Below are 27134 nucleotides of genomic sequence, written 5' to 3' on the forward strand. Positions count from 1 at the left end.
TGGTTAAACAGTCATCCTAAGTGGTCATGAAATATTTGCACTAGTGGAGAGGAGCTGCCAGGAGGGAAAGGAGCGCCTAAAATTCTGGCTATTCTTTTCTAGTTTGTTTACCACATGCAGATTGCTCCGCTGTCGCCTTAAGCAAAAAAGGCAAAAGCAACAGCAGTCCAGCATAGAAGTCTCCAGCTAAGCTGCTCACTAATATAAAAATGAGCAAAAGCTGTGCAAACATGACTTCTTTCAACTCCAGCAATTGACTGAAGATGTGACATACTAAGCTGAAACGCTAGGAAGTCGCGTGTGCGCTCAGAATTGCAGACCTTGGGGATGTCAAAGCTAATACTTGGGGGTGGGTTGTTTTCTGTTTTTAAGCTACATGCAGCTCAGGAAGGACTCATGCTAGTTCTAAAGGACAAAATATCATTTCATGAGTTTTGCTACACTTTTTCGGATGATGGACAAACGGCCACCCTCCGTAGGCAGCTAGCACTAGTTTATCTGAGGTTGTCTTTTGGTGCAATCCCAGCTCCCTTTATCAGTGCAGTAAGTACACTGCAATTGTCGTACTTATTTGCGCGGTTCCTACCCTTCCCATAAACCGTGAAGTATCTAACGGTTGCAAAGCCAGGTCCAGGGCTGGCCAAAGGCAGCAACGAACAGGAACACGGTGAACATGGGACAAATCACCTCTTACTCACATTGTGGAGGCGGAGCCAAGAGCGGAAGAAACAACCTTCATCTTTCTCTGCTTCCTCAGAAATTGAAAACAGCCTGTTCTTTTCACCTCCAAAAATTGTCTTTTCCTGTTATTTTATCAGAGTTCCTCACAGGAAGGTTGTGAAAAGGAAAAAAAAAAAAAAAGTGGAAAGAGAGATTCTCCCTTAAAGATCTTTGCTTTCCATGGTGGACAGGTACCATCACTGCTGCGCAGAGACCCAGACACTGCTTTTGGCAAGGAGTCATTTGTTATCCAGAGAGGCGCCTAATTCCCCTTAGCGTCCACCTACCTTTTCTCTACCCATTGCTTTTAGAAACTTCCTGAGGCTCCAAGCACGACCCAGCCTTGGGGTGCCTCTCATCTAGGATCTGCCACTGTACCCTTCAGCAAGAGCATTGCTGTGCTGTTGTGGAACAGAGTGGAAGCACTTACTGTTTCTAGATAGCATGCTCGCTTGATTGTAAAGGAGGAAGCAGAGTCTGATCTGGTGCCTTCCAAATTAGGGGTGGGGGGCTCAGGGTATGGGAAGTTCCCCCAAAGAATAACACAAGATCAGAGGCCCCTCTCAGCTGGAAGCAGGTAGTTCAGCATGCCGGCCTCTGCCGAAAAACTGTAAGCCACAGGAAAAAAAAAACAAACACATTTGATTAAGGGTATATTTACAGGTGATTTATGAACAAGGAGAAAGGCTTGGTTATTTTGACAAGCTGGCTCACCAGTCCTGCCACTTCACCAAAGCTGCTGGAATCGATGTTGCATGATATATACCAGTACAAGCAGAAGCATCACTACTGCTGGTGGGGGGGAAAAAAAGTGCTACTAAAGAAACAGAAGCGGACACCATCATGGTACTAGTCTCATGCCCTGCCACTCATAGCTGCTGCTCCACCTCCCATCCCGTTCTCCAGAGCTGGGGTACTGACAACCAAACACCCTCTCCCTTTGAAAGTGGGGAACAGAGGGTTTTTTCCTCCTCTCATCACGCAAAGCGTCAGGGAAGCACTGCCAGAGGGGCTGGGGCTGAGGTCAGGAAGGTGGTGGTGGGGCAGAGGGCAAGAAGGGTCCCAGCTCCACCTTGTGCTGGGCTCTTCCCCACAAAGCAGAGCTCCCCAGGGACAGGCTGTCCCTTAAATCTGAGAACTGACGGGGGGAAAGGGGCACAGAGAGAAAGAAGAGAGCCTGCCTCTCCCCACCATACATGCCAAACCTTGATAACGAGACAAAAAAAGATCAGTACACGTGGTACTGTGAAAGGCTGAGGTAGAATTGCTTATTGATAGAAGGTGAATTAGCCCATTCATTTTTGTATTTAATCCTGCAGCGAGGTGACAATGTGGACTGCACTCCTCTGCTGAGCCCTATGGCTCTTTGGAACTGGGGTGAACTATATGCTTGTACAGGACTGAACACTAGAAAGTTGCATTCTTAGTTGATCCCTGGACTGTATACACTTCACTTTTTTTGGTATCAGGCTTGTCATAAACAGAGGATTTTGACTTCACTGAAGATCACAAATCAAGGAAAGGTTATGTGAAGAAGAGACAATTTTATCCTAAACTGAACTGCAAAGTTCTGAACTAGATAAGGAAGCAAGCCCGCTGATAAAGAAAGCACAGCAGTGAACAAGTCTTCTTCCCTCTTCTGGTTCTGCCTCTCATCTGAATGTATCCGATCCCTTCCCCGGTTTGAAGCCGGAACGTATGTTGTAGTTATAGAGTAACACCTGTGATATCAAGTTATAGAAATAGCTTCTACAGCTGCCTTGTTCAAGAATTTCACACTCCTGGGAGAACGTTTCTACAGGATGACGGACACAATGGATAATGCATTGTCTCAAACTGGGCACTTAAAGAGAATATGCAAATATGCTATATCTTTTCTGTATAATTGCTACTGAATACTGATTTTTTATATATATATATATATATATATATATATACACACTACTAATTTTATATATATATTATATATATATATATATTATAATAGTGATTAGGAAATGGAAAACAGATGCGCATGTTTAAAATTGTAAAAAAACCAAAATCAAGCAAACCCCACCAACCCTGCAACAGACTTCACCAGTATTCTGTACTTGAAATACACTGAACTGGATGAGCACTGTTATTTCAGCCAGTTTTGGCTTCTATCCAGTATCTTTAAAAAAAAAAAAAAAAAGTCATAGCTAACATGCAGCATGATGGGATAGTCTTTGGCCAGGGACATTCAGGCAGTTAATTTAACTGTCACAGCCGTGTCTTGTAATGGTACAGTTTTAGACCCTGGCTCACCACAAGCAACTAGACACCACTCACAATGAAAGCCATTTCAGGCCTTTGAAGAACCTCCTAAGCCTGGAGGACTAACAGTCAGTAACCGTTGGAACACGGTTAGCAGAACTGACTGAAGTCCTTTTCACTTACCTAGGAAAATCCTAAGGCTCTGTTAATGGAAAAATCATTTCTGTAAGATGTTCTTAAAAGATATTCGTAAGAAAAAGCTATTTAACAAAGGAACCTGAGCGGGGAGGAATATGATGAAATTAACCATGAAGGAAGCTAAAAGGTTTAGAGATTGCATGGTGTGGCAATATGTTAACCAGGAGATTATACTGTTAAAAGTGGGCAGGGCAACTTCAACTTAGACCTGTGAACTTGCATTACACTTTCTGTTTATTAGAGCAAGTATCATTTTCTTTCATCGGTATTAAGTGACTAAGCATGGACTCGTACCTTAGTTTTGTTCATATTTATTCCAGCCACCGTGTTGTGGCCTGCACTTCATGACGTCTTTTGAGAAGGCGTTTCACTGATCATTGCCTTTATCCATTCAAGATCTTAGGGCACAGAATGAAATTATCATACAATGGATGTCAAAAATGGAAATTCTTTACTTTCCCCTTTCCCCCCCCCCCCCAACTCAAGCTGTAGAACTTCTTGCTGCAGGAAGTTGTGGAAGTTAAAAAAAAAAATATATATAATGGATTAATAAAAGGGACCAGACAAGATGAATGGAGACTAAAACCATTCGCAGGTATTGCGGATGCACAGCCTACAGCTCAGGAAGTCTATAAAAAAAAGAAAAAAACCTGCGAAAAGCCAGGAGTGTATACCACAGGAGGATCGCTGTCAATATGCTCTCTCCCCCGTACTTTCTCTAAGCATCTATTAGCAGCCACTTTTTCGATACCACACAGCACCTCAGGTGCTGCGCGTCATCCAGGACGCACATGAAATCAGCTGAGCTTTGCAGGGGAAGGAGCACCTAATTAAATAACTGAGAACTGCGTCAGATGCATACTCACAAGCGGCAATGCAGGCTGCTCCATGCTTACTAACATTTTTGAGTGCTTAACTACGCAAACTTAAATGCTTTAATTTTTTTATGATATGAGATATTTAGAGTAAGGAAGAGGTCTGCAGAAATGCAGGCTTATTTCTGAAATACGCATTGTTAGAGACATTACAGTCTGAACTCTGCCAGACTTAAGGTATTTCTTTCTCCCACTCATACTGTTCTCTCAATACTGCCTTGAAATTCAGACTGTCAATTAGTTGCAGGCATTTCTTGTAGTCTAGATTGTTTCCTGGCTTCCTGCCTTCCAACATTTACATTCCACAAGCACCAAAAACTGTCCAAACAATACATAAAAGAAGATAGGTTGTGAGTCCCTCATTAACGATAACACTTTTCAACCCTGCAGAAATCACATTTGTATCTTTTTAGCTTATGTACATAAAACATGATTTGCTTCCAAAGTCGCTTTCTTCTTACATATCACTTTTGTATGCAAAATACTTTGGAATACCCCAACTATTAAAAAACAAACAAACAAACAAACAACCCCCCCCCAACTGCATTGTAAAAGTGAAGATATTACAAGGAAGCTTTGTTCGCTGCCCATCTCATCAGGACCAAAAATCCATCTGCTCTAAAACTAAACCCTGCTCAGGATGTAAGGCAACAAACAGCAAATGAGTTCCAGTGAATGCTGGTGAGTCATGTCCTTCCCAGGTATTCACAAAGGCACTGAGCCAAGCACTTCTATACCTTGCTAAGATGCAAGAACACTCATTTCATTATGAAATTTTGGACTAAGATTTACAGAATCTGGCAAAAACACTCCAAACACAACCACAGAGATTACTGCGGGGTCAAAGATACAACGCATATAGTCTAGCGAGCAGTGTCAGCTCAACAGATCTGAAGGAGAAAGTCTCTCTAGAAGGCCTGCATAGCACAAAATCTCAACAATACAACTGGCTCCCATAGTATTTTTTCAAAATGCCCGATCCTGGTCTGGGATTGTTGAAGTAGTGCACATTTTGATGCTCAGCTGTCAGAAGATTAGCAGTGTCAGTCAGCTCCAGTGTACACAGGGGTTTCTGGTACCTGTGGAGTAGAGGTGCAGCGCACACTGTTACGGACCTCAGAAAGGTCAAATACTTTTCTCAAAAAAGATGTTGATGATTTATCAACCTACGTGGGCAAAAAAGAAAGGCAGTTGTGAACTATTCTCCAAACTCTTTGATTACTTTGATGTTCTCAAGAGAATTCTCTCATGAGAGTCGAGAAGGTTTAAGGGAAGCTCAAAGGGAATCATCATTTCAAACTGACAACCTGTCTAAGAGACATTAGGTTTAGTCCTTCGCTCAGAAGAGGAGTTTCAGAACGCCACGCCACAAACCAAAGGTAATACAGCCCTGCAGAACAAGACTTTTTGGTGCGCAGTGACAACCTCAAGCATACCCAGCTCCTTCCTTCACTTCCATTTCAGCAGATCTACAGAGCTGCGTCAATACACTGCTCCATGACCTGCCAAGTCAGTTGGAAAGCGAATAGCGGGGGGATATCAGACCCGCAGATGGCAAGGCAGCAAGACCATCAGAATCACCCTATAAGTGCCAGGCAGCCTCTAGTTCAAGCAGCGTCGGAGAAACATGATCCTGCCCTCTCCTTCCCATGCAAGTCAGAGCAAGTTTCCCAGAAAGGGACCAAACCACTTTTGTTTTTTGTTTTTTTTTAAACTAAATGCTTTTAATAGAAAACAAAATACAAAATAACTCTTTCCAGAAAGCAGAAATATTTAATCTCTCCAAGTGACAAATTAGAACGTGCTTTCTCCTCAGATCCTGGTTTTAAATGCTGATGATTTATTTCACAAAGTGTTCATGAAACTGATATTGCAACATTTTGAGAAAAATCCAACACTGGCAAAGCTGCCTCTGTTTATGCACAATAATTTAGTATACTATTTTTTCCCATGTCACTTTGTGCCTCTCTCTCTCCCTGTCCCTCCCCCCCCCCACCCCCCTGCCCCGATTGCCAATTTCCATTTACGGAAATATTTCTGTGAGGTGCAGTGGTGGATGGACATGCCCTGTTTCCACGAGGAGTCCAGACTCAGCCTGTTCGGTTCCATCATGCCCTCCTTCAGCCAAGGCAAGTTGTTCATTACCCTTTAGGCAACCAATCTACCCCCACCGTCCTCCCATCCTCAAAACACAGTGCAACCAGATTCAGAAAGTTCCCTAACTTCTGGACCATAAATACAAATATCACAGCTAGTACCAGGAACAAAACCCCAATGACAATGCAGAGATGGGCCCCAACTGAGGTCAGATTTCCATTTCCCTTACTAAAAAGAGAGGCTGTATTTTCTCCTCAGTTAGTCCAAAACATTGCAGAAGTGCTATAGGGAGCTGTAACACTTTGGACCGCTACTTGCTGTAGAAAACACATAATTTTCTTTTAACGTAAGGGTCTTAAAAACACTGGTCCTCTGCAATACCAGGAAAACAAAAACAAAACAAAAAAACCACTGGGCCAGTAGTTCTACACACACACTCAAGCCTCAGTTAACAGTAGGTAAGATGTGCCCATCAATCAATGCGGGATACTTAAGTGCAGGTCAGCAGCTTATCTGGATGGCAGTTTCACTTGTCTGGACCAGGCTTTTGGTTTTCCCAAGCTACTGGACAACAGAATTTCCTCCCCTTTTCCCCATCCTTACCAGTACAAGATTATAATGTATATATATTTTTCATTCCCCATTTTTTCCTCACTCCATTCAACAGCGTGGGCCATTTTGTGGGCAAGACGTTTTAAAGCATTTGCATCACTCTGAACGTGCCATTCACTGGGACAGAGGAAGGAAAGCGTTTCACAGTCAGTAATTTAATTTCAGCTTGTAATGGACTCTGGCATTCAATACACCCACCCACTTCCCTAAGAAAAAAAAATTAATGTTCCTGATTTTCTTGTGCAATTCCAGTCACTAGAAGTAGATTACAGGCCATAAATTGTACGCTCAGTACATTATTCATCTGTCCGGTATATACACCAACCAGTTCACTGGAAGACCCGTCCGCAGGGGCGTTGCAGTAACTGTTCCGAATGTCCCACACCCGGACAGAATTATCCATTGACGCTGAAGCAATCAAACTACTGTCGGGGCTAAAAGTAAGGCTGGTTATATTGTCCGTGTGCCCCCTCAGTTCTTTGTAAAGAGTTCCTGAAGCCAAGTCCCACAGCTTTAGCCGCTGGTCTTCACCTGCTGATGCCAGGTACTTACCATTGGGAGAAAACGCGAGTGCTAGCACAGGGCCGCGGTGACCTGTAAAAAGACGTACCGAGTTGCCCTGCTGAGTGCTCCATAAGCGCACAGTTTTGTCTGTGGAGCCTGTTGCTAAGTAGTTGGAATTGGGGTGGAACTTGACACAGTCCACGTCCGCCAAATGGCCTGCATATATTCGCAGTGGGTACGTCCGATCAAATGACCAGAGTCTTGCTGTGCGATCATGGGAACCACTGGCAAAGTACAGGCTGCAGGGACTAATATCCAAATCCCAGACAGGATAGGCATGTCCTTGGTACAACACAGTGTTGGTAAAACTTCCGAGGTCCCAATATCTGATGGACATGTCCTCAGAACAAGATAAGAGTCCTGAACTGTCTGAAAGGAACCTCGTGCTATACACAGGTCCACAGTGTCCTCTCAGGATCTTCATTTCTGTGCCTGCGTTGTCATCCTCTTCCTCCTGGTGAGGGGAGGAGGGAAAAAAGAAAAGAGAAAAAAAAAAGAAAAGCATGTTTATCTCTTCTGCAAATACAGGAACCATCATGAGGAAAATGGGCAAGGCATCAACACAAAAGAATTTATTTTAGAGACTGCGCATTCCATGCAACACAGACATTACTAGCACATTTGCACATCTAAGACAACGCTGAAAGAGGTGCGGAGATAAGACATTTATAAAGGTTTCATCTTCATTTTGTGTCTTCATGCCTGCTCCAGAATGCATCTTTAGCAGAGACTGTATGCAAATAAGAAAAAAAAAAAAAAAGAAGAGTATTTTATGATATTTTTTTCCAAACGTTTATTGCTTTAAAACACTTGCTAAATACATTTGCTTATTCCCTGTCCGCTCTCTACTAAACTTCTGGCAGAGATGTTGAAACAGATCTTGGCACCTGCTCTTTTGGTGTGGTCATTATTGGAAGTGAATATCACAGTAGAGAAAAAGAAACCCAGATGTCTTTAAAGAAAAGGCAGGCAATGAAAAGACAAAAGCACCCGTGAAGAGCTGTTTGCTGGACATTCCTTCTTAGTCCCATATGTGAAAAGAGACTCAGTAAGGCCGTATTATCTTTTTCTCCATGCAAAGTCCACTAGGATGCTTTCACATCCCCACCCTTCAGAAGAGCCTAACGTATGCAGCTTATTTGGGTCAAAGGATCTATTCTGAGGTAGGAGAGGATGAATAATCACAAAAAGGATGGTATCGGAAACCTTTTTTTTCCCCCTGTAATTCTCCAATTCAAATACCAGAGCACATAATCAACACATCAGGCTTTCACGTTTCAAGACTGTTCAGTGAGCTGTGCTAAAGGAATTTGGGAGTTTTACCCCTTTTCTCAGGTATCAGTCTCTCAAAGTCTCCTCAAGTGGCACGATCGGAGGCTGCAGACCGCACAGGTTTCAGCAGATCTCAGCCCAAAAGAGCGTCCTTCCCTGACAAGCCGGGGTCTCACTGACAGAGCGCGAGGAGCTAACCAAGGCCTGGGAGGCCTCTGCGTGGTAGTCCGAGACCACCTTTCCCAGGACTGTCAGGCAGAGGCTTTCAGTCAGTACAGAATCAGTAACACTCATCTAGGGACAATCCGTGCCCATCACGTTCAACACCACAATGCCCTTTTGTTTGGGAGCAGCCCCTTTAACTTTCATCACTGCAGACTGGCCTGTTTCCTGCAGGACCAACACTTCCTGCCCCAAGAGGAAACCGAATTCCCCAGGGCTGCCCTACTGCTGACGACCAACAGAAGTCAGCGCGCAGCCAGCGGCGCTCTCAGCTGACGCCATGACATTTCACGGCCTGATCTCAGGACCCACAGAGACAGTCTTGCTTCACGCTTACCAACAGTCCTCAGAGCCCTTCTCATCCAGGGGTCTCAAACCTCATTTTAAGAGGTGACCCAACTATGAATTTGCCAGCTTGCTGTCTTTCTCCATGCCAGCTGCCTGTTCAGTGGTAGATGGTGAGCCATGTTTAGCAATGCTAATTTTCTTCAGAATAGGCAGTGCCCAGGGGAGTTTCCTGATGTGGCTCGGAGCCAACTTCATCTCTGCTACGGAGGCGAGGCGAGGCACCGGGAAACTGCAGGCTCTAGCATGCAAAGCCCCATTCTTATTCAAATTGCTTTCTCCGCCTCAGATGGAGCATTGCTTGCTGGGATCCACAGCATCTCTAGGCTATATTACCACATTAAAGGAGAGGGGCTGATACCTGCAGCACTTTACACCATTTAATTATGACCGTAAGATTCCCGACAAGTTACCAGTGGGAGCCCATTCAAGCTCTCTATATTGTATGATAGTTTTAGTAAATTCTGCAAGTCCACGTAATTAACGTTGCGCCTTCAAAATCATACAGGGCTCCTTGGGCTGTCTGCAAGCATGTATTCTTTGTCTCTTTCACTACAGCTGATTTCAAAATGCCGGCTGAAGCACTCAAAACCACACTCTATTACAGAGTTCACAGGTAGCAAATCTTATCTTTTACTTCTGCTTGACACCCACTTAGCCTAACAGCTGCATGCGGCCGTTATAGGCTCAGGGAAAACAGTACACTTGCACTGCTTCTGAGTCACTAAGTTTTTCCATTCTCTCCCTATCCAGGTTAGCCTGCTAACCAGATTAACAAAGCAGCTGGAAATACAGCCACTAAATCACCGCCTTGCAGAATTTCTTTGTCAGGTCAAGCACATCTTTCCCCGCATCCCACAGCTACTACACAGTGTCGGTGAGCAGCTATAGAAAGTTTGCAGCTATAGAAAAGTCTGCAACCTGTGCTATAAATCAGTAAGGAGGAAGGGAGTCCCACTTCATAGTATTTTTTTCAGCATACCTATTCCAGACGCTGAATGCATTTCCTGGATATGCCATACCACTGAGCGCTACCGAGATATCCACTGGCCCCTTCTGAAGTGGTTGCTACTGCACATTAGCATGAACAGTTTATAGTTACTTGGGATGCACAAGAAATTAAATTATACAATCCTGTTTTAATCAATAACCTACACACTCAAAGCTGCCCTTTATTATTGTGCTACCCAACTATTTTCAAAAGAAGCATGAAAACAGACTTTAAGGAATAGGAGATAACTGAAAAACCTGCCAACACTACTGGAAGGGTAGATTTTCAGCTCATTTTACAGTGAACAGGAATTCACCCCAAGCAAAAAGACTCCAAAAGATTACATTACTGAGACGCCAAAAAGAACACAGAATTTTGTTTTTTGTTACAAAGGACACCTTCCAAATACGAGACCGCTGGACAGAACGCCCAATTTCTCAGCCTTCGTGGAACTTAAAGGCTGCCACTCCTATGGCTTGGAACAAAGAGCATCCTTTTCTGCTGCTGATTTATGTAATATCAGTCATGTGCATGGCAACGATGCAAAGAGGCAAACAATCAGGCCATTTGCACAGCTGCAAAACTGCATTTTATACTTGACATTAAGTAAGGGAGATTTTAAAGCTTCTGTGAGATGCCACTGTAAAGAAAATGGAGTTGCCTTACCCTAAAATGGTAAGGCTGTCCTACATCCAAGCAGGAAGACACCGGTGAAGTGCACTGCGGCACCACACCGAACAAAATTCACTAAAACTACATGCAGTGGAAGACCTCGACCTTACTGACGCTCAGGCTTTTTGTCAATTGGGAGCAACTGTTCTTCTCTAACACTCTTGTCAAATCTCAGCCTCATTTATGTGCGTGCATGTGTGTGTATGTACACTCACATGCACACGCATCAAAAAAGTTAATAAGCCTAATAGTTTCAGTGGTTCTTTTTCAGGGGTGGCACTAAGATTACACTACCAGTCTTAAACCTTTGTAAGTTCATAAACGGAATGACCTATTTTGCTTGCAGCAAATCAGAAACCCAGCTGAAGACCAATTATGTCAGGCACTATTTAAATATAGTACTGCCTCCCAACCTAATTACACAATATAGAAATCAAACAATATAAACAAAACCAAGAAACTCTACAAAAAACAGCCAAGTGTAACATTCTCCTAAGTTATTCTAGAGGACACACTTTGTCAAACCTTTCATCAAATTTATCTCTGTTAATTGTTGCTAATCACATTCCAATGACTCTCTGAAATACAGCTTCTATTCTCATTGAGCCGCGCAACTGAGAAGCGTCACCCAGCCAGGGTACTCGTTTGGTGTATTCTAGGTATTTGTGGCTTTCACTCCAGTGGCTCACAAGTGGGTACTGGTCTGTTCCCAGCTGTGACCTCTTGGGTGCCTGTGTATTTTCACTTGAGGGCCCCAAGATACTGCAATTTATTTCCTTTGTAGTCTACAGTCTTTCATTTGCATTCAGGATACGCAGCCAACAGTTTGTTCCTGCCGGTATCTCCCCCCCCCAAAAAAAAAACAACTTTGAACTCCTTATCAGGTCACGATGTGTTTTGTCAGTGGTGAAGCTATTCAGGACAACAGTGATTTCGGTCTGTCTTTGAACAGTTTTGGTTTTCAGACCTGCACATAAATACTGAAGGATACACTAAATATTAAATAGCTAAGAAGAGCCATTTGTACGCAAGCTACCGTGGCTGTTTCATAACATACGTAAGATACGCAGATGCCTGCCAAAAAAAAGCTAACATGCACTCCTGACAACCCGGCAATTTTGCACTTTTCCATAGTCTGAAGCCAAGAGAGGTGACCTGCAGATTTACCATGGAAATTCTCCTCTGTCACAGGTTACTCGCATTCGATTTCCATGACAGGCAATCCATAACCACATGTCCTATTGACTCCTGCAGCTTATAATGAAAACAGTCCATAGCTTCATCCTGGGTCAGTCTAACTCACGTTTCTGTTCACACAACAGAATGAGTTAACCTGGGAAGCAGTGAGCATGTAGCCGTGCTGTTGTACCTGGATGCCTGCCTCTAGCTCTCAAGCTGACTAACAAAGCAATCCCTAACTATAGATCATTGTGTTTAGCAAGCTCTCTGTGCTTTTCCAAAATAAATATAACCCTGCTACTAGGTATTCTTTATGAGAAGAAAATTAAACGGTGGAAAAAGGGGATGTTTCTCCTGCAAACTGCTTAACACAAGAACGAAAGAGGCCTTTTTCAAGTGAGGAGTGATTAAACAAAGGAAGAGTCACAAATTCTGATCTCTAACCAGATATAAGACGCTGCGTGGGTAGCTGTGGTGAGAGGGGAGGAAGGGTGTGACTAGAAGGCAAGAGTAAGCTATAAGATGCTATCTAGCCTGGCATGTGAAGGCACACACATCCTTGTCCTCCTCTCCAGCACTCAAGTGAGTGGGAAGCCTCTGAGGTTTCTCTGCTGCAGATACCTTAAGTTTTGCATAATTTTTCCATACTAAATTTTCATCTCTTGTTAAGGTGACTCCTTAAATACAGACTTGCACCTAGGCATCCCTTCTTCCTGAGGCCTCACATCAGCTTCTTTTGGCTCTTTCCTTACTTTGTCTTTAATTTTCTTCCCGCTTTTTTCCCCTGCTTCCCTACTTTCTGACAGGTTGTTCTGAGCCATTTTCCTTCTAGCTTTCATCACTACAGCATATTTTTACTGCCGATATCCCCTTGTTTCATCCTTCCATCCACAGGAAGGCTTCGTACTCCTTAGGGGAGGGAGCCCCCCCCTCCAGTGACCTGTCACTTAGCTGCCTGTGTGCTACGATCTGTTCCACAAACAGCTGGAGAAAGGAGAAAAGCAGCTAGGACTAGCAAATTGTTGCTTGAGCACATGCTCACTGCACCTCAATGCAGCGTTTACAACCACTGCAGGAGAGAATAGGGATGAGAATAGGCTGTAATATTTGTGTCAAGGCAGACAGGTTATGGAACAGCCTCATGGTCCCCCACGACACTACTAGATACTCAACAACACACGACAAAATACCTCAACAAGAAAGGGTGGTGGGGGTGGGGAGGGGAAAAAAAATAAAATAAAAAAATCAGACCTCGTCATCCAGGATGTCACAAGCCAGGCGGATGCGGGACACATCAACAAGATGGGGCTCAGATTTTAACTTCCTGGAACGCAGGCTCCACAGCTTAACACATGAATTATCAAACCCAGCAGCAAGCAGCTTGCTGTTCGGTGAGATCTCTGCAGTGTTCAGCAACTGCTCCGTGTTATAGAAGGCATAGAAACAGATGGTCGTTAAGGAAGGGGGCCCGTCCTTGACACGTTTAATGCTGTCCTGCAGTAAATCCAGGGCTGCCTCGTTCTGTAGAATAGAAGCCGGCACGTCGCTGGGTTCCAGGCCGTTGCTTTCGTTGCGCGAGGAGCTCCCACCGGCATAGAGCTGGTAGTCGGTCCTCTTGGCAGGCTGCACATCCAGGTGAATGTGCAAGGTCAGGACTTTGCACAGGGCATTGTTGTTGTCACTTTGGAGGTAGCGAAGAAGGTAGTTGTAGCTGTCCTCTTGAAGGCGGATGACATATTTGTTGTCCAGAAAAGCTCGGAGCTTCAAGTTGGACAGGATATCTTGAATAGTCATGGTAGTCTGCAACTGCTCAATGATATCCTTCTGGCTGGCATTCTGCAAGAACATGCCATGGAAGCGGCTGTAAAAACTGTCCACTGTGCTTTTCAGGCCATTCTGGACCATGTTCAGATGGAGGTAGACAAAGAGGGGATACAGAAGAGGCATCACTTCATGGCTGTGCTGAGAATCTGAATCTACATAAAAAACAGCAACAAACATTGGATGATTTCTCAATCCACTTTCTACTGTGCATAAAACAGAACAAGGACAATTACTGCAAAAAGCCTTGACAGCGACGTAAGAGGGCAAGTCCCTGGAGTCTTTTGTTGCATCTAAATGCACCCCTGTTGTCACCTAGAGGTGACACACACTATCTGTTACAGAACTGAACGGAGACTTTTCAAGTCAATGAGGTATACTATCAGAATAAAAGGGAGAGATTTCAAGTCCCTTTTTAGGTGCAGTCCAGATATTAAAATCCCACCTCACAAACTAGATGAGAGTTGGCTTTTTTCCTCCTATATAGTTAAGGAGACAAAAAAAAAAAATCTCAGCACTCCTTTCATTGCAATAAATGAGCTCTAATATTTATCTATTACATTAAAGTAGTATTTAAGTATCATGTTTAAGTCAAAATTATTTACCTAGGTTATCTGGGCCTGAACTTTGGCAGCTTTTTTCTCAGCTTCAATAAAATTTGTATCTGGTGCTTTTATACGCATGGAACTGATTTGTCTCTGGAGAAAAGGAAGCTACAAGCAGCATCGAAAATGTGCTGCAATATGCTGTGCTCCTGTTTTATTTCCGTGCCTGCTCGTGTGCGTGCGCTCGCTCTCGCGCTCTCTCTCTGTGCCAAGGCAAATCCCAGCAGTAATTCCTAGTACATAGTGTAACAGACTCCTGATTAGGCTATGCTGTACCTTGCAGAGACTAATCTGTGCAACAGCTCCACCCCTCCTTCACCAGCTTCTTGGGGCTGTTTCCCTCCCACGTTCAGTTGGCTGCAGGGAGCTGTAAGGAGCAGAGCCTTGCCATACAACACCGTGGCAGCATACAGGGCTGCAACAACATTTAACCAGAAGCCCAAACGTGCAAATACAACATCTGAATTACTGGAAGACGACAGGCATTGCTGGTATTAAACCAGCATTATTTCTTTCCAACTCGCTCTTCCCCTCCCCCCTACTCACTATTAGTCTCCCCCCTCCGCTTTTCATTAGGTCATTTTTCCTCTCCTATTGAGTACTCTTCAAGACTTTCTCCTCTCCATACTGTGCCTGTATGATCCTCCTGACTCTGTACGAATGACCACAGAGTATATGTGTGCACGTGGTGTGCAGCGTATATTTATATATATGCATACTTAAGCATCTTTCTCCTTTCTGTCCCGGTCAAACTGAGCCATAGCCAGTGAAATCAGTGATCTACGTGAGGCAAAAGCACTAAGCAGCCAGTAGGCGCTCTAGTCCAGAAACGCCAACAAGGGGAAGGACCTCACTTCACAGAGGGCAGAACACGGAAAGGATGGGGAGCTGGCCGAGATGGGCGTGAAAAAAAACTTTCCCAGAATATGAGAAGTGGATAACAGAGCTGAGTCTGTCTAGACCAAAGACGACCAAAGGCGAAGGGGTCAACTGCGCAACGGGATGTTATAGAAGAAATGGATCCAGCCCCTTCTCAGAGGAGCACAGTGAAAGGACAAAAGGCAAGCTGGAGCAAGGGAAATTCTCCCCGAATTGCTCAGCCCTGGAACAGGGGCCCAGAGGTACAGTGGAGTCTCCACACTTTTTAATTCTCAAAACCTGGCTGGACACGGCCCTGAGCAAACTGATCTAACTCCGAAGTTAGCCCTGCTTGGAGCAGGAGGCTGAACTAGAGACCTCTAGAATAACTCCTAAATTATTCAGTGATTCTAGTCCATTGCCCACTCTTCAGTGCTACTGTAGGCAGACATCGGAGAAACGAGAAGCGTCCTGCTGTGTCTTGTGGCTGGCCAGCAAGTTACATACATGAATTGCTTTTGTTTCTGGCAAGGGAGTAAGAAATCAAAACTGAACAAAAGTGGCAAAAAAATGAAAACAGTTGACATTAACGCCTTGAAAGATTGCTAACACGACACCTATGGGTCTCAAACAACGAAGTGTTAAGAAATTATACGTAGCCTTTCCCAAATTGGTATTTAAGCCACTGAAGAGAGCAGTCATACTTCTCAAAACTCTATTAAAACATAAGGATTTACCCTCCAATACTATAATGCAATGGTATTAAACTGCTCTAGATGACAAGATTAAGACTTTACTATTTTCTCACTCCTTTTGCCTTTCTCTCTCCCTCTCTCTCCCTTCAAACACCATCAGGAATACTAATGCTAGCATTATGCACGCTGGGAACAAATTCCTACACTGGACAAATGTAGATGTGCCCAAAGGTGGAAAGAGTGATAACCTCACTTCCCTTGGTGTTATCCTCTAAAATTCTGGCTGCCTTCTTCTTTCCACCTTTGGGACTAATAGTAGATACAAGGACACTTCCAGAAGTGCCCCCCCCCCCCTTTTTTTTTTTTTTTTTAAAAATCATGATTATCTCCTGCATCACACCACAGAACAAGAACATTTTTCCTTTTTGCCATATATCTCCAGTCTCAAAAAGCCAGTACAGATAAATTTAAGGGAACAAATTCTCCCTTTAAAATCTACACCATCGTAAAAAGAAGCCAGTTATTGACAAAATCCACAAACCTAAACTAAAAGGCAGCAGACAACTAGACTGATTTCCATGTTATCTGCCATTTTTGGCACAAAACACCCTAAAGATTTCTTCCCTCCTGTCCAGAATTTGCTGTTGTCCAGAACATCTGCACAGATACAAAGGCCAAATGACCGAACAAGAAAGGACAGACAAATGACTGTCTACAAGAGCCAAAGTTACTCAGTACAAAGGCAGAAACAAGATAAATATTTCTTTCCAATTGCAGTATCTGAAATCTCATAACTAGAAATCAAAGAATTCAGTTAGAAACACTCATTGAAATGACAGAAGTTCAGCTACTTCCCTCTTCCTTCCTGCTATTTACCTGTGAGAAAATTGCGTAATCGTCCAAATTGTACTTCATATTGCTGTGGCTCTGCCAGGCAAGGAGCTGCAGACACAACGTTGGCACAACCAGATTCAGACTGGACTGCGGAGAAAAAAAAAAAAAAAAAAAAAAGACTTAAGGAATTTTTGCATGCATGTCTACAAACATCAACCCTTCTCATAAAATCCAGAGTAACGCAGCCACCAAGATGACATTTCATCTTTCAAATTGTCTGGAAATGACACAGTCTGAAGCATCTAAACATGGCATTCATTAAATCCAAAATGTCACACAACAGATCATGAACGAAGAACTATACTGAAAGTTTAAAAAAAAAGTTCAGTTACTCAGCAGCTCACCCCAAAACACGTTTTTGAGCTTCCAAATACAGCTTTGAGTTCCCAAGAAACTCAGAGTAACACTGTTACAGATCCCTTTAGCCTGTTGAAAGGCTATCAGCAGTTTTACTCCTTGGCGCTCAGAAAAGATGAGGAAGGCAATCTGTCCCTTTCCTCAAAAACAAAGTTTCTCTTTCAGCTGGAGCCACCCAGATCACAGGGCACTGGCAGGAAACAGCAGGCCTGCAGCCAAACTACCTCAGCATCTCAAATGCCTTGTGCCTAATGACTGGTTATCGATCATCATTTACTGGTTTTCCTACAGTGGTAAGAACACACAGGGACCCTTAAGCAAACACTTGCTGGTTTTGAATCAAAACACATCCTGCTTGCTGGGGATTTTAGGTTGAAGAACAGCTGGTGCACGCACCCAGGAATTATCTTTCGCCAGCTTAAATGATACAAAAAAGAATGACTTGAAGGTGGGCGTGAGCGATCCTGTAATGGTTGCTGGAGACGGTATTAAACAGATTTTCAGAACAGTCAGTATTAACTCTGCTAAAGACAGTCCTGAAACACTTAGAAAGGGAACTGGCTTTTCTTTCCCTGGAAGCAAAGCTTCGCTCCTCTGCCAAGCCCTCAGAATCTGACAGAGACTTACGTGCCAGTTCACAGACGGCCACCGATATCCCTAAGCATACACAAATGCTAGTGACTAAAAGCATAAGTAACAAAATTTACATTTCCAAATGTTAATTAATATGCTAATTCTTCTGCTCTTCCAAGAGCAGAGGACAGGGCAAGGAGTTTCACTCCTTTCTTCCTCTTACCCCTTTTTCTTGAATTCATAACTATTCTACAGAAATTATTTTCAATACTCCTACTTTCAGCTCCTATAACTTCTCTTTCAGTCTTCCTCCCCCTTCATCATCCTCTCTCCTTTTCTTTCTAGTCCCGACTGTTCACCTTTTGTTCCAGCATTTGGCTCGCATGCAGAGGAAGCCCTGGAAGCCTATAAACACCACCATCAAATTTGCACATGCTAAAGGGAGATAGGCCAGCCTCCAGCTCATCTCAGTGCTCCTAATTAGGAAGAGATGAGCATAGGCTGTACATGCAGCCTGTCTCTTCCCCGCCTTGTGCAAGACGCAGGTCTGTCTTCCTGGCGCTAATGGTAATACAGTAGCTATGTTTACTCGCTCTCCAAGGTAAGGTGAATTCACCTTCAGAAACAAGAGAGCTGTGCTGTGCTAATCAGGCCCCTCACGGGGAAAAAACAAACACAAACAGATTCCAGCACCAATACCCTATCTTCTCTCAAATCAGTTTCGAAATATACAAATATAACTCGCTACAAGATAGGCACATTGCGCTTTCTACAGCCTGGCTCAAAGCCCGTAGGAACTCCTGGCTCAGAGTTTTGCGTTAAAGCTCAGAGCAGCAATTTATAAAGGAAAAAAAAATTTTTTTTAATTAACATTTCTGTAGGGCACTCTACTGGTATTACTTAAAGCCTAAGTTAAAACATCTGTGCTACTCTTTGGGCTTACAATTTAACAGAATCAACGCTCAGTATCAGAGAGTAAACCTTGGATGCACGCACAAAGCAAGTTAAAAGCAATCTAAAAAGCAGAGGCCACCAGAAAACACTAACATCAAGGCCTGTGCCACCTATGCCGTGCCACCGGTTTACATACAGGGGTCAACTCTTCACAGACTTCTGGTGGCTTCACTTCAGCAGGAACGGGAGCAACTTACCATCTTGCTCATGCCACGCAAGCACAAGCTACTGGCCGTAACTCTATCAAGTCTTCCCTTGCACACCACCTGCTTTATTTTCTCTGCATAAGTGACTTAATTCCAAAATTAAAAGGTGTATCACCTTTCGCTACTTATCCTGGAGCAGTTTGCTTGGGCATTCGTTGTGTCCTGCTCTTTCAGTAATGATGCTAGAGCTCATTCCCAACAAGCAAATGGTAAACAAATCATACATACCAGTAAGTTACGGTAAGTTCAAACTCTCACTCTTCCCCTTCGCAAAACTTTGCAGCAAGCAAAACTGCTAAAGGAATCAAGAGCTTAACTGATCCCAAAACAAGAGGGTAAATTTTCAGGCACGTTTTTCTCCTGACAGAAATAAAACATCGGCCGTGTATTTTTATGCATTAAAAAAAATCTAGCATAAACCGTTTCTTTTCCACTCTCCCCAGTGGTCATAAGAACCTTTATTGGAAACATCTGTTGCTTGACTTCACTTCCTGTAATCGCAGCTACTTATGTGCCCTGATAGCAAATTCAAAGGAACTGGTTCAGGGATACGGACAGTACCCTTCTGGTGTCGTACTTTGGCTAACAGTAGCGTTGTCTGCAGCTAACAAACACACGGCTACTATAATACTGTTTCACAGCAACTCATTCCTCTTTTCTGCGGAAGTAATGATGTCTACATTGCTGCAGATAGCCTTATGTGTTAATAAAATGCTATGGACAATATTAGAGGATCCTGTCCCTCAGTCACTTATTGTGTCCTAAAATATTCTTCTAGTTCTTCAGAGAAGTACGGAGCGGTCAAGAGGAAGCTCTGTGCTTTATTTTAGTAATAGATATTGCAGAAAAGAGAGCTGTACAAACACAGCAAGCGTTTGAAGCAAGTGAGATGGGCTGAACTGAGGAGTCTCTGAAAGACAAAAAGAAACACCAATATAAGACTGAGAAACAAAACTATTTAAAAGTAAAAATAGAGGGCACTTTTCATTTTGAAAGAAGAAAACACAGAATGGGAGACAGCAGTAAGTGACCCTCTCATTTATATAGAATGACTAATTTAGAAGGCAAACCAGGAAAGAGAGCTGAACAGAAAAAGCAACTTGAATTTTGTTAAGGAACAAGCAAAAACATCTTGAGAAAAAAAGTACTTCAAGGCCTTCCCTGAAATAAAGCAACGTAGGCTTTAGAACCTGGTCAGTTCTTATTTAAGACCAAGACGAGCATAGCAAAAAATCTTTCAAACTCTACTGTCGGGATAAGTACAAGTTGGGTTTTTCTTTTTAGATCTACAGTCATTCAGGGACCTGCAGCGTACTCACTGACAGCTTACTACCAGTATGTTTGAAATGAAGAAGTAGTAACCAGTTGCATACATGATACCAGACCATTTTCAGTTCTAATGAAAACTGATGACCAAGTTTCTGAATCACCAGCCACAAAACCCTTGCACTGGCAAGAGGATATGGACTAATGGCAAGAAATTTAGTAATAACATTTGGCAGAGATTAGTAAAAAGACAAAAAAACAAACACGTACACATTTACACTCCTTACTGAAATAATGTTTTCTGTATGATGCCAATATAACAGCTTGCAATCCAATACAACTCTCCCTCCGCTTCAGATACCCTGCATTCCTCCTGATACTGAGTGCTCCCAACTCCTAATCTCACTCTAACACTGACCTCTCTTGCCCACTGCTCCTTTCGAATCTCCCACTAAAAACAACTCACTATTTTACTTCAGTTTCATTCCCCTCCTCCCCCAACAGAAGTACTACTTCAAGGAGTTGCAGCAAACTTCCAACAGCTACTCTGAAAGCAGCAAGGAAATGAAAAGTAATAAAAAGATGCAGGTTACCGCTAATAAATATTTTACCCAATTTCTTCAGATTGCTAAAAGAGTCAGCCTAGACAATTACCCATAAATCATTCCTCTTTGGCTTGCAATTAGGGCAAAACTACTGTAGAGGTAGAAAGACCCATTTTATCAGGCAGTCTTATCTAGCTACAAGCACGGAGTTACACAGCAACTAATGTCAAACCGAGTTGTAGCACAAGTAAACAAGGTCTCCGCCACTCGTAGCCTGGGATATGACCGCAATCCAAGCAGTTTCATTAGCAGAAAAAAGTCTTCTTTCTCCTATTTTCACCCAAAGCTCAGCCTAGGATTTTCTGTTAGTTTTAAAAGTTAAGTGCAATCTTTAGTTACAACCTCTGCCTCACTTGCATCCTTTCAATATTTCTACCTGCTCAAGTATTAACATTGTTATCATAAAGATAATTACAAAGAAGATTGTCACAGGCAGAACTTGAAAAAGCAGGTAGCGTAACAGGAAGCCTTTGAGAAGGAGGAGAAGGGCACACAGGGAGACAAACTGTCTCATCCACTGAAGAGTATTTTGAAGTGACGCAGAGAGGAGTTTTCAAAGCTAGAAGCTGTTTCTAACCTAGTCAATTTTCTATTACTTTTGTTTCACATGCTATAGCCCTCCCAAAGCAGAAAGGTGCACTGGATTTTCGTGCTTCTACCTAACTTCTCATCTAAGTTTTTGTCACCTTGCTCCCAAAGCATCACTATTCACTGAAGTTCATGTTCTTTAAGATCCAGCACATGCATTTTCAACTAGCTGGACCTGATATTTCAACCTGCTTTTTAAAGGCCATGAATCTCATTTGGTTACATTTCATCCATATTTTCATTCTCTGAAAGCTTGTAATTCACGCCAACTTGACACTGCAAAATTTCTCTATTTCAGAAGGAAAGAGGTCCATAGGTGACCGCGTCAGTACGTATTTAATCAATACACATACTTATACTCGCCTTGACGCTGTCCAGAAGCATGCAAGGAAAGTACTAGGATTACCTGTGAGATTAGCTGCCATCTCTTCAGCAGTCTGACACAGCCTCAGCCCTTGTTTTAAGGGACCTTCTGAGTCCACATACTGACGGCGTTTGAGGTAGCAGGACACTGCCATCTGAATCTGTTCTGTGCGTACGCGTTTCATGACCTCAAAAGAAAAGAAAAAGACGACAGGGCATGAAGGCACTGTTCCTGTGTAGGTATATGCTAAAACCAATATAGGACCATAGCTGTATTAATACGGATAGAAAACAAATGGCTCAGCATTTCCATTGCCAAAGTCAAAAAAATCGCAAGTTATTTCATTACTGAGGTATGAAACAAAGCCTTTAGGCATCTGCCTTGAAGTTCTTTGGCCTAACTAGACCCTTTGACTCAGATCCCTGAAGATATTTTGATGCTTATTTCTATTAATTGCACTGAGGAATCAAAAACACCTTTGTAGATTCTGGACTAAAAGAGTAAGAGAAAACTGCAGCAGTAGGCAGAAGTACTTGATTTTGTTAGAAACAACCCACAAAAAAGGGTTATTTTTGCTTTTTTACATTAGCAACCTGGGTCTTCTGCAGTTGTTGGTTCTTCTCCGTGGACAACCAACAAAACGACACCAGAAGAGTCACGAGAAAGAGAAATTATTATACAGAGAAAGAAATCGCAGAATAAAAATGCTTTAAATAGCACACCTATTTAAGGAATCCCAGAAGCAACAGCTTGTCACTTGAACTTAAAGGTTGGAGACAGATTTCTGGCACTTCAGTCACGTAGGCTCCTCCCAAAAAACAAAGAAATTAAAAGCAGAACCTTCTGCCCTTCTTTTTCACCTGCTTCCATCTCTCTAGACTTTCCTCCCATAACAGTTAAAAAAAAAAAAAAAATCCTGACGTTTCCTTTAAAAAAAAAAAAAACACGTGAAAGCCATTCTCACAAATGCCGCTTGGTAGTATCTGCAAAACCAAAAGCAGCCTGATGCGAACTTTCAGCCGCTGGCTTGCAACAAAAGAACGTCAGTAAGATGAATGCAATAGCTCCCTTGCTATTTGAACAGTTCCTGACTGCCACCAATCCTTAGGCAATACCCATCAATTCTAGACAGAAGTTTAGACAGCCTAAAAGGTTTTAAATAAAATTGGATTAAGTATCAGTTTTATTCTACTGGAAGAATAACAAAAAGCACAGGCTGGCTCAAGACAATTCATCAGCTCACAGTCCCACTACCAAAGACTTGCATATATTTTACAAGTGCACATTGCTCTCTGGTGTGAGTAGCCAAATTCGATGAGGCACAACTGCTTCATAAAGACAGACAAGGATGCCCTTTACCCTCCCTTTTAAGAGCCCTGCTTTAACAAAATGACAACTTAAAAAATATGACCATAATTGAGCTTTTCCTAATACCCATGCACATTTTACTGCTTATACGGGTTCTGAGAACAATAAGCTCTCTGTGAAGTTTCAAGTGGATGAGGATGCAAGGTTTTAGCAAAAGTTACTTTGAAAAGATATGTGGAATTGGAAACCCATAAATGCTCTGGGGAAAACCTTAAAAAGGTTTCCATTTGTTCTCACTGGCGAAATAACTGTTGAGGGTGGGAAAGAGGCATCAACAGGAATGGGTTTTTCAAAGCATTTCCAGAGAGACCTATTAAAACCATGAGCTTCAGCCACAACTTTTTCCACTGCAAAAGCAAAATTCCTTTTAATCTTCCTTGCAATTAGAGAAATTACGTTGACTTACTCTGTCTCCAACGTAACACTTTTCCTGCCGCACAGAACTGCGGGAAAGACAGAATACATGAAGTCCACAAAAAAGGGTGGACACGGGGAATTCCAGCATCTTAACATCCTCCTAAAAAACCACTGTTAGCTAAGCTTCGCAACATATAATGCTGTCATTCTGCATTTTAGCTAGCGGTATACACTGTATGTACAAATGACTTGCCCAGGTTCACACTAACACCTCTGCACAGTTTGCCACACAAGCTTAGGTTAGGATAGCAACTTAACTGAGTTCGAGATGATTTTGCCGATGCGTATTTCGGGTCCAGAAATTGATTTTGCGCGTTTGTAATTAGATTGTTACATTTGGCTTACAATCCAAAAGAAACTCACTCCCAAAATGGCACTGAACAGATTCAGCTAAATGTTTCTGAAGTGGCTTTAGCCAGTCAAAACTGTGTGCAATTCCGCCTCAGGTCTGTGGTTCAGTCACAAAGCACATCCAGAAATATTCTTGCCCGTACATTTTTGCAGTTACAGGATCAATTTGTGCTAGGCTAGATTTGGTGAGGAAACCCTTATTTGCAAGGGCACAGCCATACATACACAGACAATTCTTCATAAACTCGTAACGGATCAAAAAGACTAAAAAGCCGACGCGTGAAAGACGCGGCACTCCAGGGGAGCTTTTTTTGTAACCACCGTGACAAGAGCAGCCCCGGAATCAGTCTTTTCCTGCTACTGCTGAATGAAGGTAGATGACCAACACAGAAAACGTTTAATTTGAAATGAGAGGCAAAAAGGCAGTAGATCACCCAGTAGTCTCAAATACTAACATCAGTATTAGATATTTTAGCAGCAAGAAAGGACGGCCAGGGAGGGCAGCAGTCACTGGTAGCTAACTCGAGTCTGAGCTTTTTCAGACAGAGCATATAAGAGAAGCCCCAGCTTCTTCAGCCAAGAACGGCAAGGTGACGTTCGCAGCCGCTCTGTGCAACTTGTACATTTTCTTGCTCTGTTCACATACCTTGTATAGTGCTCCCAAAAGTAACAGTACTGCGTGCTACGAGCAGTATCTTAAGGAGATTTTTTTCCCCCCTTGCTGCCAGGTGACAGTAGAAACTACCTTACAGAAAACGCTTCTTCACTAAGAAACCCTCGCGGACATCAGTCACACTATTACTGTGACTATCACCTCTACTTTTGTTTCAGTTTTTTGAATAACTTTGCCACTGCATTTGACCCTCAGTATTACAAAGAACAACGCCACAGGAGCAGGGAAAAAAAGTATTCATACTGAAAGACAGAAGAAAAGCCCAAGAGCAGCAAAACCAAACTTCCTACAAGTACTCTTTATTATGTTACGTCTTTTAAGCCTCAAGATTATAGTATAATGTGAAATAAACTAAGAAAGGCCTGCCAAAATACCGTAACTGGGTTCGAGCTGAGTCAGTTGACAGCAGGTCAACGATGTAGAACTCAAAGGTAAAAAAAAAAAAAAAAAAGGGACAAGTCTGCCATTTTAATCTCCAAATCGATTTTAAGTCTCCAGCTCTCGCAACTGAAGATAACCTCCAAAACACAAATCAAATTGAATGCACACATGAATCGCTGCCCAAGCCTGCAGAAAGTTTGAAACAATTGTTCGCAAGTCCCAGCAGACTCATTATTCTCAGACATCCAGAGAGGACAATAAACGTTAACACTGTTAGCTACTTCTACTGATAAGCAAAGTACATAAAGAAGGAGAGAAGAAAGATCCCATCAGGCAGTTTGCACAGCTACAAGGCAGCATCTTCTGCAGCGTCAAAAACTGGAGCACGTAAAGGAAGTATATTAGGTTACTTTTCTTAGAGGAACCAAAAGCATGGAAGAAGCCCAGAGGAGAGGCTGATCACACAAAACACAGCACAAGTTCCTCTTTCCTAGAAAAGATGGAAATCAGCTGGATACTAAGCAAGCAGTCAAGGAAATTCTTTTCCTGCCTATTCTGCCTCATGGGTACGCGTTCAAGCAGACTCCACGGCCATGAAATATTCTCAGTCCAGACATACGAGAAAAAACTTGAAAGCTGGTGTTGGAAATGCTGCTTTTAACGACCGCAAGCCTTTCCTGATTCTGGGGCAGCAGGTCCTTCCTCCCAGTAGACTGAAGGGCATCAAAGAACCAGCAAGGATGATCAATCTTAAGAAAAACCCACAAAAGCACATTTAGCATATTCTCTCCCGAGAATAGTGTCTCAGGCCTGCACGGGCAGAGAAGTACCACCTTCTATCCCTGTAAATACAGGCAAACTTGGACTCTACTATCCTACAGGTTTGGAGTCTGACAATACTAAATCCTTTGACTTTTAAGTTTGTGATATTAAAAATAATGAAGGATTTACAAAACTTCAGAATAAAAAAAGGTACAGACGAACTGACATAAAGACTCAAACTAGAACTGAGTGACTTCACATATGCAGCAAGAGAAATAAAAAAATAATAGCTAAGCAACAACGACAAGTTGACACAGAGACTCAGGGAGGTGGTGCAAAATGGGAAAACCGTTCCAGATAGCAGGAACTGCGGGGAGAAGGCTTTTCCCTGAACCGCAGTGTTCATGTGAAAAGGCGGAGAGGAAACAGCTGTGATTTCAAGAGAAGTTGCATCCATTTGCACTGGAGTTAGATTTGGCTCACTGTCCGCAGATTAAACTTCGCCAATTCCACATTTCCCCCCGCCCCCCCCCCTCCAACAGCATGCTTCATCCGTTTTTGCTCTCCTCTGTACCACCAGGGACGGATACGCGTCCCCGCACCGCATCACCCTATGCCTTCGGCCTCCACCACCTAACCCCTCTTCCTCGAGGAGGAGCTGCCAGAGCAAACGCGACTCGCGCTTAGGCTCTGTCAGGGGAAAACTGGGGCAAGGCAGACAACCCCGAGAGCCCCCTCAGCCGTCCCGAGGCGAAACCTATTTCTAGTCGCTGCCTCCCTGGCATTGCTGGCAAACGCAAAACTGGAGAGCTCCTGGAGAAGCCGCGAAAGTGAAAGTCTTTCCCTATCAGGATTTAAAAAGAAAAAAAAAAAGGCGATATACGCTAATTAAAACCACACATTTTGCAAGGGGGATGGGGGGAGGAAGACCCAAAAAGCCACCCCAAGAGGCCCACCCTCACGGCCTCCCACCCGGGCCCGCCCTCGCCGGGGGCCGCCGGCCGGGGGCGCCGCTGCCGCCGGGGGCTGCGCGGCCGCGGCCTCCCGGGGGAGCCGCCTGCCGGGGCCGGCCCGGGCCTGCGGGGCCTCCGCCACGAGGCGGCCCGCGCCCGCCCGCCCGCCCGCAGCGCGCCCCGGCCCCGGCCCCGGCCCCGCCGGACGCCCCCCGCCCCCCGGTGCCCGGTGGCGGCGCCCCGGCGGCCGCGGCCACTCACTGAGCATCGCAGGCGGCGGCGGCGGCGGGAGGCGGGAGGCGCGGGGCGGGCGGGCGGCGGCGGCTGGCGCTGTCACTGCGCCGCGGGGCGGGCGGCGCTGCCGGCGCGGGCGCCGCCGCTGCCGCCTGCCCGGGAGGCGGCTGCTGCTGCTGCTGCTGCTGGCGGCGCCGGCGGAGCGGCCCCGGGGCCGGCGGCGGGCG

The 27134-nt window shown here is 43.9% G+C and overlaps 1 protein-coding gene across 2 annotated transcripts; it reads right to left on the reverse strand.

The window, feature by feature from the left end:
- Positions 1–5781: 5781 nt before the first annotated feature.
- TAF5L (TATA-box binding protein associated factor 5 like) lies at positions 5782–27023 on the reverse strand. 2 transcript variants are annotated; one of them, XM_068939046.1, is made up of 5 exons: positions 26935–27023; positions 21811–21955; positions 16838–16942; positions 13234–13958; positions 5782–7755 (listed from the first exon to the last, which is right to left on the reverse strand). In XM_068939046.1, the coding sequence occupies exons 2-5, from the start codon at positions 21950–21952 to the stop codon at positions 6958–6960; spliced, it is 1770 nt and encodes a 589-aa protein (XP_068795147.1). In that variant the 5' UTR covers positions 21953–21955; positions 26935–27023; the 3' UTR covers positions 5782–6957. The 2 variants fall into 2 exon arrangements, with proteins under 2 accessions (XP_068795147.1, XP_009678807.1); XM_009680512.2 differs by lacking the exon at positions 26935–27023 and adding an exon at positions 22491–22638.
- Between the last annotated feature and the right edge of the window lie 111 nt (positions 27024–27134).

Source organism: Struthio camelus, chromosome 3 (assembly GCF_040807025.1).
Source record: "Struthio camelus isolate bStrCam1 chromosome 3, bStrCam1.hap1, whole genome shotgun sequence".
NCBI lineage: Eukaryota > Metazoa > Chordata > Aves > Struthioniformes > Struthionidae > Struthio > Struthio camelus.